Source organism: Gorilla gorilla, chromosome 11 (assembly GCF_029281585.2).
Source record: "Gorilla gorilla gorilla isolate KB3781 chromosome 11, NHGRI_mGorGor1-v2.1_pri, whole genome shotgun sequence".
Classification (NCBI taxonomy): domain Eukaryota; kingdom Metazoa; phylum Chordata; class Mammalia; order Primates; family Hominidae; genus Gorilla; species Gorilla gorilla.
Window position 1 is genome coordinate 53,911,834 of NC_073235.2, and position 19,004 is coordinate 53,930,837.

At 42.3% G+C, this 19,004-nt stretch overlaps 1 protein-coding gene across 20 annotated transcripts in view; it reads left to right on the forward strand.

Annotated features, from left to right (window-relative positions):
- The first annotated feature begins 1,709 nt into the window (after positions 1 to 1,709).
- The window catches only part of RIF1 (replication timing regulatory factor 1), a 96,854-nt gene continuing 79,559 nt past the window's right edge, over positions 1,710 to 19,004 (forward strand). For 9 of the 20 annotated variants that reach the window (XR_008677885.2, XR_008677886.2, XR_008677887.2 and 6 more), the window contains exons 1-8: positions 1,738 to 1,921; positions 2,302 to 2,415; positions 3,177 to 3,255; positions 6,759 to 6,855; positions 8,497 to 8,624; positions 8,743 to 8,837; positions 12,089 to 12,278; positions 14,858 to 14,950. Coding sequence is in view for 14 of the 20 variants with exons in the window: in XM_055380856.2 (XP_055236831.1) it covers positions 2,312 to 2,415; positions 3,177 to 3,255; positions 6,759 to 6,855; positions 8,497 to 8,624; positions 8,743 to 8,837; positions 12,089 to 12,278; positions 14,858 to 14,950 (786 nt within the window). In the remaining 6 variants the exon portion in view is untranslated. Of the gene's footprint in view, positions 2,416 to 3,176; positions 3,256 to 6,758; positions 6,856 to 8,496; positions 8,625 to 8,742; positions 8,838 to 12,088; positions 12,279 to 14,857; positions 14,951 to 19,004 lie in introns of all 20 variants that reach the window. The other 11 variants (XM_063694840.1, XM_055380865.2, XM_055380862.2 and 8 more) reach the window with 5 other exon arrangements.

The following is a 19,004-nucleotide window of genomic DNA, read 5'->3' on the forward strand; positions in this document are numbered from 1 at the left end:
GGAATCGCTTGAACCCAGGAGGCGGAGGATGCAGTGAGCTGAGATCAGGTCAGTGCACTCCAGCCTGGGTGATAGAACGAGACTCCGTCTCAAAAAAAAAAAAAAAAATATATATATATGTATATGTATGTGTGTGTGTGTATATATACAAATATATATAAATATATATATATATAAGCATACTATGTATGGACTGCTTCGTTTGGCAGTCATTTTGCTAAGTGCAGATGACACAAAGAAGAGCAAAAAGCAACATCCCACTTCTAGAGCTGAGAGTTGCAGCGCATGTGAGTGAGGGCTCAAATCCTGAGCCAGGAACCCATGATGGAGAGTTCCATTGCTGCTGGGCTTCATGTGTCTGATTTAGTTAATGCAATCCTGTCTGTTGTGGAGAGTGCACGAAGGCATATGAAAAGGGGAGAAGCAGACCGGGCGCGGTGGCTCACGCCTGTAATCCCAGCACTTCGGGTGCCCGAGGCGGGTGGATCACGAGGTCAGGAGTTCGAGACCAGCACGGCCAAGATGGTGAAACCCCGTCTCTACTAAAAGTACAAAAATTAGCCGGGTATGGTGGCGGGCGCCTGTAATCCCAGCTGCTCGGGAGGCTGAGTCAGAGACTCGCTTGAACCCGGGAGGCAGAGGTTGCAGTGAGCCGAGATCGCACCACTGCACTCCAGCCTGGGCGAAAGAACGAGGCTCCGTCTCAAAAAAAAAAGAGGGGGGGGAGCAGCATACTCACAGTAAGGAGAAATGACTGTCATTGTGTTTACTGACATTTCTCTAGGGAAGAAGCCCTGGCCAAATCCCACCCTTCAACCCCCCAGGGGCCTAACAGAAGAATGCACATCCTCGGGAGCTACCTAAATCTACTGAATTACAATGCATATGGGCGGGGCCCAGGAATCTGCAGTTTAATAACGAATATCCCCAGGCCATTGTTATGTATGCTTAAGACTTGAGAACCATTGGCCTCTCCAACCTTTCTCACTTCACCTATTAAAAGCCCTATTTTATAGAGGAGGAAATTGAGGCATAGGTTAATTAACTTGCTAAAGTCACATGGAACCTAGACCAGCTGGAATCTAGACCAGCTTGAGATACAGTTCTTTCCTTTTTCCTTTTTTTTTTTTTTTTTTTTTTTTTTTGAGAGACGGAGTCTTACTCTTACTCTGTCGCTCAGGCTGGAGTGCAGTGGCGTGATCTCGGCTCACTGCAACCTCCGCTTCCCGGGTTTAAGCCATTCTCCTGCCTCAGCTTCCCAAGTAGCTGGGACTACAGGCGTGCGCCACCACACCCAACTAATTTTTGTATTTTTGTTTTTTTTTAAGTAGAGACGGGGTTTCACCATGTGTTTGTTGGCCAGGCTGGTCTCGAACTCCTGACCTCAGACCCGCCCGCCTCGGCCTCCCAAAGTGCTTGGATTACAAGGTGTGAGTCACCGCGCCCGGCCAGCTCTTAGTCTTAAACCCAACAGTACGTTATTTTGCTAACTGATTTGTTGCTAAAACTTCAACAAGCACTGGACTTGGAGTTTGAACACGTAGTCTGAGGGCCCACTATGTTCAGTCTAGTGAGCCTGAGCAATTAACTCACATTTTGAATTTCAAGTCTCTCGCCTTAGGCAAAACACCACCACCTGATGCTCACCAGAGGGGCGTGACGCGGCAGCTGGGCAGGGAAGGGATGGGAAGGGAGGCGATCGATAACTCCGGTGCGCCGCTGACTGTTGGATTGGCTCGAACTTCTCCCGCCAGGCCTAACCTACTCCCGCGCACTCCTGGGCCCGCCCAGCCGCCATCTTGGTCTAGGAGGGAGCGCGCCGCACGCGTGAGTAAACAGCCGGAGCCGGGAAAGTCGAGCTCTGGCAGCGTCTGGGTGCTGAGGGGCAGAGGCGGAGAGAACCCTGTCCTGATCTTCCTAGGTGGGATAAATATCGGGGTGACAGTGGTAGGCCGCGGGGAACCCTCAGTCTGCCCACCCTCCGCCCCCTCGCGGCGAGATGCCTCGTTCCCCGGGCTTCTCCCGCCCTCCGTCGATCTCCTCCCTCTGTTGAAAGCTGCCCGGGAAAGTGGTGGCGGGAGCGGGCCCAGGCCCGAATGTGGCGTGGGCTCAGGTGCCTGGTGTCGGGCGCCGGAGGAGGTTCGCGCTGGGGTTTGGTGATTCGGAGGCCTGGGGTGCAGACGCGGCGTGGCTGTGAGGCCGGGGCGGGCGTGCGGGTGTGAGGGCCGGACTCACACTGGGCCGCCGCGGGGCTGTTTCCATCGGTCACTGGATTTTCTCCTCTTCCGGTTCGGGCCTCAGGGTGGCCGACATGACGGCCAGGGGTCAGAGCCCCCTCGCGCCGCTGTTGGAGACTTTGGAAGACCCTTCTGCCTCCCATGGAGGGCAGACTGACGCTTACCTGACTCTGACCAGGTGAGGTCCGCCACAGGGCGTAGCGGGGGGGGGGGGGGGGCGCTCTATAGTGGGGAGAAAGAAGGTGGTTGGGAGGGGCGCGTAGAATGAATGTGAGTTCTAGAAGTCTAGCAAATGTGAATTCTAGAAGTCTGGCAAATGTGAGGACGCCCGAGTCGCGGACGCCTTGGGGGGCGGGGGAGATGTATTCTAGGTGACGTTCCTGGGTACTGCTGCTGCTGCGCTTGAGGTGTGTGTTTGGAACGAGGGAGCATGCACGTGTGTTTTGCAAGCGAGGGATTTTTAAAAGTTTCGGTTGGAAGTAGTTGTTGGAGGAGGGGTCTTCAGTGTAAACCTCCGATGTGTTGGGAAAATGTGGCTACCCAGAGTTGTTTTTTTAACAGAGCAATACACTGATTTTTATTAATTGCAAAATGCTTCAAAGTAATTTTCATAGAAATGTACTAAAGTTTTGTAAAACCCTTTGGAAAGGCTTAGCAAATCGTTAGTAACTAGGGATAGGGATCCCTGTTCTCTTTTTGGAGTCAGGTTGTCACAACTTGCATGTACTCGATGTAAAAACTTATTCTGAGGGTTTTTCTACTTTCATTTCTGATATATATTGCATTATATATTCTGTATACCCTTAAGGACCTTACCTACTGGGTCAATTCATTTGCAAGAGTTAGAAAGTAATTTTTAAAAAGATTGTACATGTATTTTTGGGAGTATTTTTTTTTTCCTGTCAACTACTTAAACTTGTGTTCTTCCTGCTTTTTAAGTCGTATGACTGGAGAAGAAGGAAAAGAAGTAATTACAGAAATTGAGAAAAAACTTCCTCGGCTGTACAAAGTTTTAAAGGTACGTATCTGTTTGTTAAACAGTTTTTCAGTTTTGGTAGTTTTGTTTTTTTTTTTTTTGGTTTTGTTTTCTTGTTTTGAGGTGTAGTTTTGCTCTTGTTGCCCAGGCGAGAGTGCAATGGCTCAGGCTCGGGCTCGGCTCACTGAAACCTCCGCCTCGGGTTCAAGCAATTCTCTTGCCTCAGCCTCCTGAATAGCTGGGATTATAGGCATCCGCCACCACCCCGGCTAATTTTGTATTTTTAGTAGAGAAGGGGTTTCTCCATGTTGGTCGGGCTGGTCTCGAACTCCCGACCTCAGGTGATTCGCCTGCCTCAGCCTCCCAAAGTGTTGGGATTACAGGAGTGAGCCACTGTGTCCAGCCACTTTTGGTGGTTTTTAAAAGTTTTGCCAGTTGACGCAAAAGCTTTGAATCTAAAATAACAGCAATAATACTGATTATAATACTCTTTATTGTTACTTAAAACTTCTCAGGTACTTTCTTAATTACCTTACACGCTTTATCACTTAACTCTCCATGGTTCCATGAGATTATTTCTTAATGATCACTTTGCAGGTGAAGAAATTAATTTAATTTGCCTAAAGTTGCCTAGGAGCACTTGAATCTGAGTTTGTGCTCTTGAAAGCAGAGATCAGAGATTAATCTGTTTTCTTTCCTTTTGGGAATCTACATCTAAGTAAGTGCTTCTGAAATTACAGTTGTCTTTGGTCTAGTCTGTAGGTAGCATTAATTTCTTTTTCCTCATTCACCCTCAGTTTTTGCTACAATCGTTATCGTTTTTGCTTTAGGGAAATGATGTTTGACATCATACTATGGACCTGTGTTCCTGTCTTCACTTGCCTACTCAATGGCTTCCTGACTATCCTTAACATCTTTTAAATTTCCTTGTTTTTAGAATGAAAAAGTTGAACTTTTATCTCCAAAGTTTCTTTGAGTTCTCATTTTTATGACCTTGTTCTTTTTTTTAAATTTTTTTTTGTTTGTTTTTATTATGACCTTGTTCTTGTGCTTTTATTTTTGTTTTTAATTTTTAAAATTGAGGTGGGGGTCTTGATAGGTTGCCTAAGCCAGTCTCGAACTCCTGGGTCCAAGCGATCCTCCCACCTCAGCCTCCTTAGTAGCTGAGATTACAAGTAGGTGCCACCATGCCCAGCTTTTGTGCTTTTTGTTTGTTTGAGACAGAGTCTTGCTGTGTCGCCCGTGCTGGAGTGCAGTGGCACAATCTCAGCTCACTGCAACCTCTGCCTCCCAGGTTCAGGCGATTCTCCTGCCTCAGCCTCCTGAGTAGCTGGGATTACAGGCATGCCCCCACCACACCCAGCTAATATTTTTAGTAGAGACGGGCTTTCACCATGTTGACCAGGCTGGTCTTGAACTCTTGACCTCAGGTGATCCACCCGCCTTGGCCTCTCAAAGGGCTAGGATTACAGGTGTGAGCCACCGTGCCCAGCCGTGTGCCTTTAAACAAGTGTTTCATCCAGACATGTACATTTTAACGTGATTTTTGGCTAAGTATTAACAGAGATACTGCCTACTCTTGGTGGTGTCACAGTCATCAACATTTTTTGTGTAAGCAGAAACTTTATTGAGTGCTAGTTACTTAATATCAGTGTTTATTCCATTTTCTTCATTATCATATTCCATATTATAGTAATTAGACGTGAAGACATGCACTTTCGTGTATTGAGTATTTATAGGATCAGGAATTCTATTGCATACTTTTTTTTTTTTGAGACGGAGTTTTGCTCTTGTTGCCCAGGCTGGAGTGCAATGGCTTGAACATCTCCTGGGTTCAAGCCGTTCTCCTGCCTCAGCCTCTCAAGTAGCTGGGATTACAGGCATGCGCCACTACGCCCAGCTACTCTTTTTTTGTATTTTTAGTAGAGACGGGGGTTTCTCCATGTTGATCAGGCTGGTCTCGAACTGCCGACCTCAGGTGATCCGCCCACCTTGGCCTCCCAAAGTAAGCCTGGGCCATTGTGCCCAGCCTTATTGCATACATTTTGAGTCAAGTTGCATTGTTCGTAAATAGGATTTGTACCTGAAATTATTTGGATGCACATGGAAGGTTGATAATAGGGACAATAAGCAATTTTAAGCAATGAAAGTATAATTGAATTCTTTCAGAGTAGGAACCATACCAGGTAAAATAGAACATGTTTCTATGTCGTATTCAGAGTTCAGCTAGGATTGTGTCTAGGAATCTACAACATTCTTGAAAATGAGACACATCATCGTTAAGGAACACTTTCAAGTAAGTTTAATGAAGATTAATCGCAAACATTTACTAGCTGTTATCCAGGAGATACACTAGTAGCTCTCAAAGTATTAAGTCTTACTTAGTTGCTTACAACTGCTTGCTGTGCTATATCCCTTACATTCTGTACTCTAGGATTTGCATTTTTTGGCTTCGTTTTGTAAATATAGAAGACACTGCAGGGAAGTATCTGCTCATATATTTAACCATTTACATTTGCTATTCTTCCTGCTCAAGAATAACAATTGAAGATTCCTTGGATATTTGATTCAAATAGATATGGGGGTTTTGAAGATAAATCCCTTTGGAGTAGGAAATGGTACAAGGGAAATGGGGTACAGGGTAAAAGTAAACTTTCATATTGAGATCCTCTTTGACAGATTTGGCCTTTTATAGCTTTTACATAAATGGTATGAGTTGGGCTTTAAATTCTAGATTGACAGCCAGGCACGGTGGCTCACGCCTGTAATCCCAGCACTTTGGGAGGCCTGAGGCTGGTGGATCACCTGAGGTCAGGAGTTTGAGACCAGCCTGGCCAACATGGTGAAACCCCATCTCTACAAAAAATACAAAAATATAGGCATGGTGGCGCGTGCCTGTCATCCCAGCTGCTCTTGAACCTGGGAAGCAGAGGTTGCAGGGAACTGAGATTACGCCATTGCACTCCAGCCTGGGCAACAACAGCGAAACTCTGTCTCAAAAAAAAAAAAAAATTTCTAGATTGACATGGATTGAAATTCTCTTATGTATAAAGTAAGGTTTAAAAAATTGTTTTATTTTACTATTAATTGAGATAATAATAGATACTTTATAAATGTTACATTCTAACCCCTTCCTTCTCCCAGTCTTAGAGGAAGAGATGTCACTCCAGTCTAAAGCTAGGATGTTAGCTTTTGGATTTGAGTCTCTTGTTTACTCAGTGGAAGGGCCTTGCTCCCTTTTCCCTGTCATGTCTTTAGCATCTTTCACCTGTTGACCTCTTTTTCTTTGCTTTCATAGGTGTAGAGATATCCTTTATCTTCATTCAGTTGATCTCGATCCAGTTTCCTCTCCTTTCTTTACCAAGCTGTACACATGGCCTTCGGATTTTATTCCTTGTTTATTTTTATTTTTATTTTTTATGCGTATTCTCAAGGATTTGTTGGAGTAACGTGATGAATATGCTTGTTCTGTAATCGACTTCTGCTTTCTAAAAATTGATTTACAGTTGTGCTTGTTTGTAATAAATGTGATTTTGTTTTTGTAGACTCACATTTCCAGTCAAAACTCGGAGCTGAGTAGTGCTGCTCTACAAGCCCTGGGGTTTTGCTTATATAATCCCAAAATTACCTCAGAATTATCAGGTAGATAAATTTCTTATGACTTAATATTTTTAGAGTATAAAGTATAAGTTTTAAGTATAAGTAGTTTGATGCCGTTAAAAGTACTGTTATGTCTGGATTAGTTTCAGAACCTGTAGTTTAAGGTTTGCTTTTAAGAAAGAAAGAATGGCCGGGTGTGGTGGCTCACGCCTGTAATCCCAGCACTTTGGGAGGCCGAGGCAGGTGGATCATGAGGTCAGGAGATCGAGACCATCCTGGGTAACATGGTGAAACCCCGTCTGTACTAAAAATACAAAAAATTAGCCGGGCATGGTGGCGGGCGCCTGTAGTTCCAGCTACTCGGGAGGCTGAGGCAGGAGAATGACATGAACCCGGGAGGCGGAGTTTGCAGTGAGTCGAGATCGCGCCATTGCACTCTAACCTGGGTGATAAGTGAGACTCCATCTCAAAAAAAAAAAAAAAAAATGTTTAGATTATCATTATCTACACATAGCTCTAACTTCGATACTACTAAATTTGCTCTTAAAAATAATGGTATTTGACAAAAGATTAGCCGGGTGTGGTGGCGGGTGTCTGTAGTCCCATCTACTGGGGAGGCTGAGGCAGGAGAATGGCGTGAACCTGGCAGGCAGAGCTTGCAGTGAGCCCAGAGTGCGCCACTGCACTCCAGACTGGGACTCTGTCTCAATAAAAAAAAAAAAAAAGATATTTGCTGGGTGCATTGTCTCATGCCTGTAATCCCAGCACTTTGGTAGGCTGAGGCGGGTGGATCACCTAAGGTCGGGAGTTCGAGACCAGCCCGGCCAACATGGAGAAACCCCGTCTCTACTAAAAATACAAAAAAAATTAGCTGGGTGTGGTGGCGCTTTCCTGTAATCCCAGCTACTCGGGAGGCTGAGGCAGGAGAATCGCTTGAACCCGGGAGGTGGAGGTTGCAGTGAGCCAAGGTGGTGCCATTGCACTCCAGCCTGGGCAAGAGTGAAACTCCATCTCAAAAAAAATCAAATAAAAAGGGTATTTAAACATGATTGCTGTAAAAAGGGAAACTTTTATTCAGGCATATGCGCTAAGGAATATGCTGAATTGAAAAGTTCTTTGACATGATAAATGTGGGATAATTTGGAACTAAAAGTGGTAATGAAAGCACAGAACCTAATGCTTTCCAAGTTTTCAAGTAGTCTGCACTGTTGCTCCATAGTTAGATGATTTCCATTGTAAAGGAAACCCTTATCTTTAGAGAAGGGAAGTTAGGAATAAAGATGTCAAAGTTGTTACCATCTGTTTTTGAGGGAAAAGCTGCTGCCTGCTCTTTTTTATACATGGAAGTGTTAGCAACCTAAAGCAGGAGTTGTTCATTTTGGAGCAGAGATGCAGGATTGAAAACATCTCATGTTCAAACTTACAGTGATGTCTAGTTATTTCAGTTGCACAAGATATCTGATTTGGTGTCTGTTGTTTTATTTTCTCTCAGTATATCCTCCCCTCTAATCTGAATTTTGTGTTTTTGGGAGAAGTTTGGTATCAGCATTGGTTCTCTGATCTGTTCTCTGGATATACATTTAATTTTATGATTGATGAGTATATTGTTTTCTCTAGTTTCATATTTGAGACTTTAAAGAGTATCAGCTATTCTATACAAAATTAAAACTGCTTGTTTTTCAGAGGCAAATGCTCTAGAATTGCTTTCAAAATTGAATGATACCATTAAGAATTCAGACAAAAATGTACGTACCAGAGCACTTTGGGTGATATCTAAGCAGACATTTCCCTCTGAAGTGGTTGGCAAAATGGTGAGTATAGTTTTTGGGTATGCCATCTTAACTATATGCCAATTAAAAGAAAAAACTATAATGCCAATAAAAACAGTTCAGGCTTATTTCATTTGTATTTATTTGGTTCGTTTTTTAGGTATCCAGTATAATTGATTCATTAGAAATACTGTTTAACAAAGGAGAGACGCATTCTGCTGTTGTTGATTTTGAAGCATTGAATGTTATCGTAAGGTATGCATTTGGAAGTTGTGCAAATTGAAGAATAGTTTTCATAAATTTAGCTGAAGGAGAGGGTTTTTGGGATTTAAATGAGAGACAGACATTAAAAGGGGGGAATGTCATTTACACCAAACGACTCAAGGACAAAAAGTAACAGAAAAAAGATGGAAGTAGATATGCGTGGGTTACTAGGTTTTTTGTTTATTTTTACTGGGACCATGTTCAAGGTGAAGTCTTGGTTATGTTCCTGCTAGTAACATACACAGTTCAGGTTTGAAAAATATCTTAAAGCTTGTGTAAGGATTTAAAAAATAATGTAAACTCATAAGTGGGCTTGGGTTGTTTAGGAAGACAATCAGTGTTTAGCAGGGAATAGAGTACCTTCTTCATTTTTGTTGTAACAGGCATGCCAACGCATAAACTCTTTCAAGTGTAAACTCTTTGATGACATTTCTGTCTTCCCTGTTTTTTGTTCTTTAAAATTTTCTTGTTGAGTTACTTGCTTTAACTTCCCCACTGTTGAATGCTCTGATTGATGCTAAGATTATGTCATGGTTCTCTGGCTATCCTTTTCTATAACAATGATGAATTTAGTAATATAACAATAAGTAATACAGTTGGCCCTTTGTAGGTTCTGCATCCTTGGATTCAACCAATTGAGGGTTGAAAGTCTCAGAAAAATTGCATCTGTATTGAACATGTACAGACTCTGATTTTCTTGTCATTATTTCCTAAACAGTACAGTATAACAACTACTTACTTAGCACTTACATTGTATTAGCTATTATCAGTAATCTAGAAATGATTTAAAGTATACGGGAGGATGTGCGTAGGTTATATGCAAATACAGTCGTGTCACATAATGATGGGAATACATTCTGAGGAATGCATCATTATGTAATTTCATCATTGTGCAAACATTATAAAGTGGACTTACACAAACCTAGGTGGAATAGCCTACTATATACCCAGGCTGCATGGTACAACCTGTTGCTCCTAGGCTACAGACCTGTACAGTATATTACTGTACTGGATATTGTAGGCACTTCTAACACTATACTATTTGTGTACCTAAACATAGAAAAGGTACAGTAAAAATATGATAAAAAAGATTAAAAAATGGTACACCTGTATCTCACACTTACCACGAATGGAGGTTTTAGGACTGAAGGTTCTTTGGGTGAGTCAGTGAAGGAGTGATGAGGGATTGTGAAGGTCTAGGACGTTACTGTGCACTATTGCAGATTTCATAAAGACTGTACACTTAGGCTATACTAAATCTATAAAAACATTTTTAAAATAAATTAACCCCTACTTTCTGTAACTTTATTTTTTTGAGACAGTCTCACTCTGTTGTTCAGGCTGGAGTGTAGTGGTGTGATATCAGCTCTCTGCAGTCTCTACCTCCCAGGTTCAAGTAATTCTTGTGCCTCAGCTTCCCGAGTAGCTGGGATTATAGGCGTCAGCCACCACACCTGGCAAATTTTTGTATTTTTAGCAGAGATGGGGTTTTGCCACGTTGGCCAGTCTGGAGTTGAACTCCTGACCTCAGGTGGTGCACCCACCTCAGCCTCCCAATGTACCAGGATTACAGGCCTGAACCACTGTGCCTGGGCAGCTTACTGTAACTTTAAAATTTTTAAACTTTTTGACTTTTGTAAGAATAATTAGCTTTGGCCAGGCACAGTGGTTCAGGCCTGTAAGAATAATTAGCTTTGGCTCACGCCTGTAATCCCAGAACTTTGGGACGCCCAGGTGGGTGGATTACCTGAGGTCAGGAGTTTGAGAGCAGCTTGGCCAACATGGTGAAACCCCATCTCTACTGAAAATACAAAATCAGCTGGGCGTGGTGACGCGTGCCTGTAATCTCAGCTATATGGGAGACTGAGGCATTGAGAATCGCTTGCACCCGGGAGGCAGAGGTTGCAGTGAGCTGAGATTGCACCACTGCACTCCAGCTTGGGTGACAGAGTGAGACTTGGTCTCAAAAAAAAAAAGAATACTTAGCTTAAAACACAAACATACAATTGTGCAAACATATTTTCCCTCGTTAGATCCTTATTCTAGGAGCCTTAAATTCTTTTTTTTTTTTTTTTTTTAACTTTCATAACTTTTTGGTTAGCAACATAACACATCAGCCTAGGGCCTCTGCAGGGTCAGGATCATTCTGCTGTCTCCCACCTCCACATCTTGTCATACTGAAACGTGTTCAGGGGCAGTAACATGCATGGAGCTATCATCTTCTGTGATTGATGCTACCTTCTGGAGTATCTGCTGAAGGACCCTCAAGGCTACTTTGCAGTTAACTTTTTTTAAATACAAGTAGGAGTAAACTCTAATGATAAAAATTATAGTGTAGTATATACATAAACCAGTAACATAGTCATTTATTTTTTGTTTTTTTATTACTATTTTTTTTGAGATGGAATCTTGCTCTGTCACCAGGCTGGAGTGCAGTGGTGAGGTCTTGGCTCACTGCAACCTCCGCCTCCCAGGTTCAAGCAATTCTCCTGCCTCAGCCTCCCAGGTAGCTAGGATTACAAGCATGTGCCACCACACCCAGCTAATTGTTGTATTTTTAGAAGAGACAGGGTTTCACCATGTTGGTCAGGATGCTCTCGATCTCCTGACCTCATGATCCACCCGCCTCGGCCTCCCAAAGTGCTGAGATTACAGGTGTGAGCCACTGCACCTGGCCGGTCATTTATTATCATTATCATGTACAGTATTATGTCCTATATGTAAATGCGCCATACTTTTATATCAATGAGAGCGCAGTAGATTTGTTTACACCAGTGTCATCAGAAACATGAATAATGTATTGCACTGCAGTGTTACAACAGCTATGTTGTCACTAGGTGATAGGAACTTGTCAGGTCCCTCATAATCTTATGGGACCACCGTTGTGAATGTGCTGCATCTTTGACCAAAACGTTGCTCTGTGGTGCATGACAATACTGTCCTTTTCATATTGGACTTGAGCATTATTGTGAGGTCCTGGAACCAATCCCCCAGGGATACTGAGGGATGACTGAAATATTTCAATCTAAAGACAAGATTGGTTCTTTAAAAAAAATTTACAAAAGCAATAATGTGCAAATTCGTAAAAATAAGATCTATTTCTTGTGTGTATATGCATATTTGTATATATTCTAAAACAAATGGGCCGTACTGTGTATATTTCTGTGTGTCACATATTTTACTGCTTGTTTAGACTTAAAACATGAGGTCACGCTAATTATTCATTGATTTCTCTATTATAGGCTAATTGAACAAGCCCCAATTCAAATGGGAGAAGAGGCAGTGAGGTGGGCAAAACTGGTCATACCTTTAGTGGTTCATTCAGCACAAAAGGTACATTTGCGGGGAGCAACTGCTCTGGAGATGGGAATGCCATTATTGCTTCAGAAACAGCAAGAAATAGCATCTATTACGGAGCAGCTTATGACTACTGTGAGTGTTCTTTTATGTAAGAATTTTCTGGATACTGCATCGGAAGGTTCTGCACTAAGCTTAAAATTCAGTCTGGTGGCCAGGTACGGTGGCTCTCACCTGTAGTCCCAAAGCGGGAAGCTGAGGTGGGAGGATTGCTTGAGGCCAGGAGTTCCAGACCCATCTGGGCAACATAGTGAAGACCCATCTCTACAAAATATCTTAAAAATTAGCTGGGCGTGGTGGCATGCGCCTGTAGTCTCAGATGCTTGGGAGGCTAAGGCGGGAGGGTTGCTTGACCAGAAATTTGAGGCTGCAGTGAGCTATGATCTCACCACTGCATTCTAGCCTGGGTGACAGAATGAGACCCTGTCTCAAAAAAAAAAAATAAATCTGTCTGGGCATATTGGTGTAGTTGCACTATGATCTAGGATTTTAGCTTTGTATCAAAACCTTAACAGTTGCATAAGTTAGCAAAGGCACATTGCTCATTACATAGTAGTAAGGAAGGGAGCTATCTATTGTTGCTGAAATCCAGACATTTTACTTCATTCCCAATAAATAGGAAATAGGAATTGTATTTCTGAAAGAGGGAGAGCATTAACTGATTGACTCATGTTTGGGTTGTTACTGTATAATCCCAGTAGATACAAATTTAATGTACAAAAACTTACCTAGTCTCTATAGTTTTCTAGTTATTACTTGCCACAGGTTTTAGGTTTTCTAACCATTGTTCTTCTAACATATTTACTGGGCATCTGATATGTGCAGTGCATTGTTGCAGGCGCTGTGAATATAGCAGTGAACAAAAGAGGCTTGATGGAGCTTATTTTCTTGTGGGAGAGATAATTAAGTACATAGTATAGTAAGTGAAGACCACTAAGAAGAAGAGCAAGGACCGGAGAGTGCTGTGAGAAAGGAATGTAAGGTGGTCAGAGAAGGCAAAGGAAAGGACATTTGGACAGTGATTTGAAGGCAGAGTAGGAGTTATCCATGTAGATAATGAACCAGACAAGAGAACTATGAGGGCAAAAGGCCCTGCTCTAATGGTTGTGTACCTGGTTGGTGTTCTGGGAACGCTGGGCAGTATGACAGTAGTGGAGCGAATGAGAGTGAGAGGAAAAGAGGGCCCAATCACATAGGACTATGGCAGGGACCTTTGTAAGGATGGATTTTTACTCTAGATTACATGGAAAGCCATATTTGAAGGTCTTGTTTTGTTTTTTGTTTAAGAGACAAGGTCTCATTATATTACCCAAGCTGGTCTCGAACTCCTGGGCTCAAGCAATCCTCCCACTTCAGTCTCCCAAAGTGTTGGGATGACAGGCGTGAGCCACCACGCCCAGCCCCTAAAACCTGGGATTTTACTTGCTTAAAATGCAGGAGACTTCTTGGTAATGTTCAGTATGACACAGTAACTCGAGTGTCTCATAAATAGCTTTATTCTGATGAATTCAATTTTAGTGACATATATATATAATTTTTTTTTTTTTCCGAGACAGTTTCGCAATTGTTGCCCAGGCTGGAGTGCAGTGGCGCAGTCTCAGCTCACTGCAGCTTCCACCTCCTGGGTTCAAGCGATTCTCCTGCCTCAGCAGGAGTAGCTGGGATTACAGGCACCTGCAACCATGCCCGACCGATATTTGTATTTTTAGTAGAGACGGGGTTTCACCATATTGGCCAGGCTGGTCTCAAACTCCTGACCTTGTGATCTGCCCGCCTTGGCCTCCCAAAGTGCTGAGATTGCAGGCATGAGCCACTGTGCCTGACCATAAAATTCTTTTTTTAACCCATTTATCAAGCTTGCAGCAAAGCATATATGAAATTCTTTATATAAATTTGAGCTAAAAATTATTTCACATGTCTGTTGATTATGAAGCTATTAATGTATTTTTTCATTATTGTGAAAAAATACAGTGTCATTTAAACTAGTTAATGATATGCATGCTGACATTTTTAGGGTAAAGTATATTGGTAGAAAAAAAAAGTTGGATTGATGGATGGTAGGATGGCCAGATAGGTGATAAGACCAACATAGTAAAGTGTTAATGGTAGAATCTGAGTGTTTGTATTAGAGCATTTACTGTAAAAACTCATTTGGATTTGCTATATGTTTCAGTTTTCCTTTTGGAGTCTTTTGGGAAAAATTTTTTTTTTTTTTTTTTTTTTTTGAGACAGTCTTGCTCTGTCGCCCAGGCTGGAGGGCAGTGGCATGATTTCTGCTCTGCAACCTCCACCTCCCAGGTTCAAGCAATTGTCATGCCTCAGCCTCCCGAGTAGCAGGAATTATGGGCGTCTGCCACCATGCCCAGCTAATTTTTGTGTTTTTTAGTAGAGACAGGGTTTCACCATATTGGCCAGGCCAGTCTTGAACTCCTGACTTCAAGAGTGAGGCCGAGGCAGGTGATTCTCCTGCCTCGGCCTCCCAAAGTGCTAGGATTACAGGCTTGACCCACCGCACCTGGCCTCGGGTGGGGTAATATTTTTATTATGGAGAAAACTATTTGGTTGAATCAATTTTTGAAAATTATTCCTAGACTTTGGTATTGGATTTTTTTTTCTAAGAGTCTGTTTGGTAAATTAATTGCTTTTGTTTGCAGAAATTAATCTCAGAACTTCAGAAGCTATTTATGAGTAAAAATGAGACTTACGTGTTAAAATTATGGCCTTTGTTTGTCAAACTACTTGGAAGGGTAAGTGCCCAGTTAATGAACAGTCAACAGTTTTTACATGCTGGACTCTTTATTTTCTTACCTTTTCTTTGTACAGTTGATGCTCATTATTTCCTTTGTACAGCTGATGCTCATTATTTCATGCCTACTCACTAAAATTTATTTGTAAATCTGAAACCAGTACTTGCATTGCTTTTGCTTTCATTTGTAGACACCCAAAGTGGCAAAGAATTGGAGTCACACAACGTGCATGTTTCCAGCTGAGGTCAAGCAAGGTTACGCTCTGCCTTTTTGTTTTAGTTCTCATACCTTAAACAGGTGTCCTTTTTATAATCCATGTAATGCCACATTTTTCGCTTTTCTGTGCTTTTCCTGGTGGTTTCACTGTTTAAATTTGGAACCCAAAGCTTGGGTCCAGGTGCTTTCTAGTTTGTGTTCCTAAGCAAAGGAAGGCTGTGATATACCCAATGGTGAAAATAAACTTTGTTCAGGCGTGATTTATAGAGCTACTGGCTGTGAGTTTGATGTTAGTGATTCATTTGTATAAAATATCTTCTAATAGACGTTAAGCAGGTTATATATTGAACAGCTGACAAAAGTGTTGTGTCCAGAGAACCTAACCCTGTATTTCCCATGGGAGTGATCACTCAGTATTTGCCAATTTAGTGTTCAAGGCTACTTTATATAATAGAAAACCATAACTACTATGAATAATGAGAGAGAATCAACTGTATGTTCAATGATTAAGCCAGGTTTTGGGTGGTAGGGGGTGTGCTGCTTTTATTGTGGTAAATATACATGTTCTAACCATTTGTAAATGAACAAGTCAATGGCATTAAATCTATTCATAATGTTGTAAGCATCACCACTATCTATACTCAAAACTTGTGCATCATCCACAACAAAAACTGTACCCATTAAAGAGTAAACTTCCTCTGCCCTCCACCCGCACCCAGACATCACCCTTTGGTAATGTCTGTTCTACTTTCTGTCTCTGAATTTGCTTATTCTAGGTACCTCATAAAAGTGAAATTATAACATACATGCACTTCCGTGTCTGGCTTATTTCACTAAGCATGAAGTTTTTTTATTTTTTTTTGAGACGGAGTTTCGCTCTTGTCACCCAGGCTGGAGTACAATGGCGTGATCTTGGCTCACTGCAACCTCTGGCTCCCGGGTTCAAGCAATTCTCCTGCCTCAGCCTCCTGAGTAGCTGGGACTACAGGCATGTGCCAGTATGTCCGGCTAATTTTTGTGTTTTTAGTAGAGATAGGATTTCACCATGTTGACCAGGATGGTCTCGATCTCCTGACCTTGTTATCTGCCCACCTCGGCCTCCCAAAGTGGTGGGATTATAGGCGTGAGCCACCGTGCCTGGCAGCATAAAGTTTTTAAGATTTATCCATGTCATAACATATATTAAAGTTGGATTCTTATGGCTGAGTAATTGTATGTATATAACACATTTTGTTTATCTGTTGAGAGACATTTAGGTTGTTTCTACCTTTTGGCTATTGTGAATAATGTTGCTGTAAACACCAGTGTACAAATCTGTTGGAGTTCCTGCTTTCAGTTTTTTGGGTATATGCTTAAGAGTGGAATTGCTGGGTTATATAGTAGTTCTATGCTTAACTTTTTGAGAAAACTCCAAACGCTTTCTTTTTTTGAGACAAGGTCTGGCTCTATCTATCACCCAGGCTGGAGTGCAGTGGCACAACCTCGCTCACTGCAACCTCTGTCTCCCAGTCTCAAACCATCCTTCCATCTCAGCCTCCCAATTACCTGGGACTACCACCATCCAGCCCGGCTGATTTTTTTTTTTTTTTTTTTTTCCATATTTTTTGTAGAGACTGGGTTTTGCCGTGCTGCTCAGGCTGGTCTCTAACTCAAGTGATCCGCCTGACTCAGCCTCCAAAATTGCTGGATTACAGGCATGAGCCACTTGAACCAGCCAGTACCAAACTCTTCTGAAGCAGCTGCGCCATTTTACATTCCCACCAGTAATGCACTGGGGTTCCGCTTTCTAACATCCTCACCAACACTTTTTATTTTCCTTTTTTTTGATAGCCATTCTGGTGAATGTGAAGTGGGATTGATTTGGTATAGATTTGCATTTCTCTGATTACTGGTGATGTTGAACATCTTTTCACTTGGTTCTTGGCTGTTTGTTTCATTGTCTGTGGAGAAATGTCTAAGTCCTTGGACCATTTTTGAGTAGGTTTGAATTTTTGTTGTAGAGTTGTATTTCTTTATATGTTTTGGATATGCATCCCTTAGTTTTGTGATTTGCAAATATTTAATTCCATTATGTAGGTTCTCTTTTGCTTTCTTGGTAATATCCATTGCAGAGTTTTTAATTTTGGTGAAGTATAATATATATATTTTTTGTTATTGCTCGTACTTGACATCATATTCATGAAGTTGTTGCCAAATCCGGTGTCATTTTTGTTTCCCAATGCTTTCGTCTAAGAATTTTCCAGTTTTAGATCTTGAATGTAGATCTTTGAACCATTTTGAGTGAATATTTGGATATGGTGTAAGGTGAGAGTCCACGTTCATCCTTTTGCATGCAGATGTTCAGATTCCTCAGTATCTTTTACTGAAGAGGTTGTTTTTATTAAATCCTTGTGGTACCCTTCTTCTTTTTTTTTTTTTTTTTTGAGACAAAGTCTTACTCTGTTGCCTAGGCTGGAGTGCAGTGGCATGATCTCGGCTCACTGCAACCTCTGTCTCCTGGGTTCAAGCAAGTCTCCTGCCTCAGTCTCCCAGGTAGCTGGGATTACAGGCACGCACTACCATGCTCGGCACATTTTTTTTTTCTTTTCTGTATTTTTATTAGAGAAGGGGTTTTACCACGTTGGCCAGGCTGGTCTCGAACTTCTGAGCTCTAGAGATCCACCCGCCTCGACCTCCCAAAGTGCTGGGATTGCAGGCGTGAGTCACCGCGCCTGGCCTGTGGTACCCTTTTGAAAATCAATTGAACATAGGTGTAAAGATTTATATCCAAGCTCAGTATTCTATTCTTATGGTCTGTATGGCTGTCCTTATGCCATTACCATATGTATTAATTACTGTAGCTTTATGCTAAGTTTGGCAGTCAGTTTGTCTGGTTTTATTATTTTTCAGGATTGTTTTGGCTTTTAATTTTTTTTTTTTTTTTGAGCTGGAGACTGTCCGTGTCGCCCAGGCTGGAGTGCAGTGGCGTGATCTCAGCTCGCTGCAACCTCCGCCTCCTGGGTCCAAGCGATTCTTCTGCCTCAGCCTCCCGAGTAGCTGAGACTACAGGCGCACGCCACCACGCCCAGCTAAATTTTTGTATTTTTAGTAGAGACGGTGTTTCACCATATTGGCCAGGCTGGTCTCGAACTCCTGACCTTGTAATCCTCCCGCCTTGGCCTCCCAAAGTGCTGGCATTACACGTGTGAGCCACCATGCCTGGCTGTTTTGGCTTTTTGAGACTGTGCAATTCCGTGTGAATTTGACGATCGACTTCTTTATCTGTGAAAAAGACAGTTGGAATCATGGTAGGGATTGTGATGAATCTGCATATAATGCCTTAAGTAGTTAGCATTTCATTGATGTTAAGTCTTTCTACCCATGAACACAGATGTCTTTCCATTTATTTAGGGTTTTTTGTTTGTTTGTTTGTTTGTTTGTTTTTTAAGACAGAGTCTCGCTCTGTTGTCCTGGCTATATTGGCTCACTGCAACCTCAGCCTCCCGGGTTCAAGTGATTCTCCTGCCTCGGCCTCCTGAGTAGCTGGGATTATAGGTGCCTGCCACCATGCCTAGCTCATTTTTGTATTTTTAGTAGAGATGGGGTTTTACCATGTTGGCCAGGCTGGTCTCAAACTCATGACCTAAAGCAATCCATCTGCCTCAGCCTCCCAAAGTGCTGGGATTACAGGTGTTAGCCACTGTGCCAGGCCTAGGTCTTTAATTTCTTTCAGCAGTGCTTCGTAATTTTCATCTTGTGTCTTTAACTTCTTGGGCTGGATCTATTACGAAGTATTTCCTTTAGCTCTTATAGCTAACTTGTGTGTTTTTTATTTTCTAAACCTTTTTTTTTTGTTACC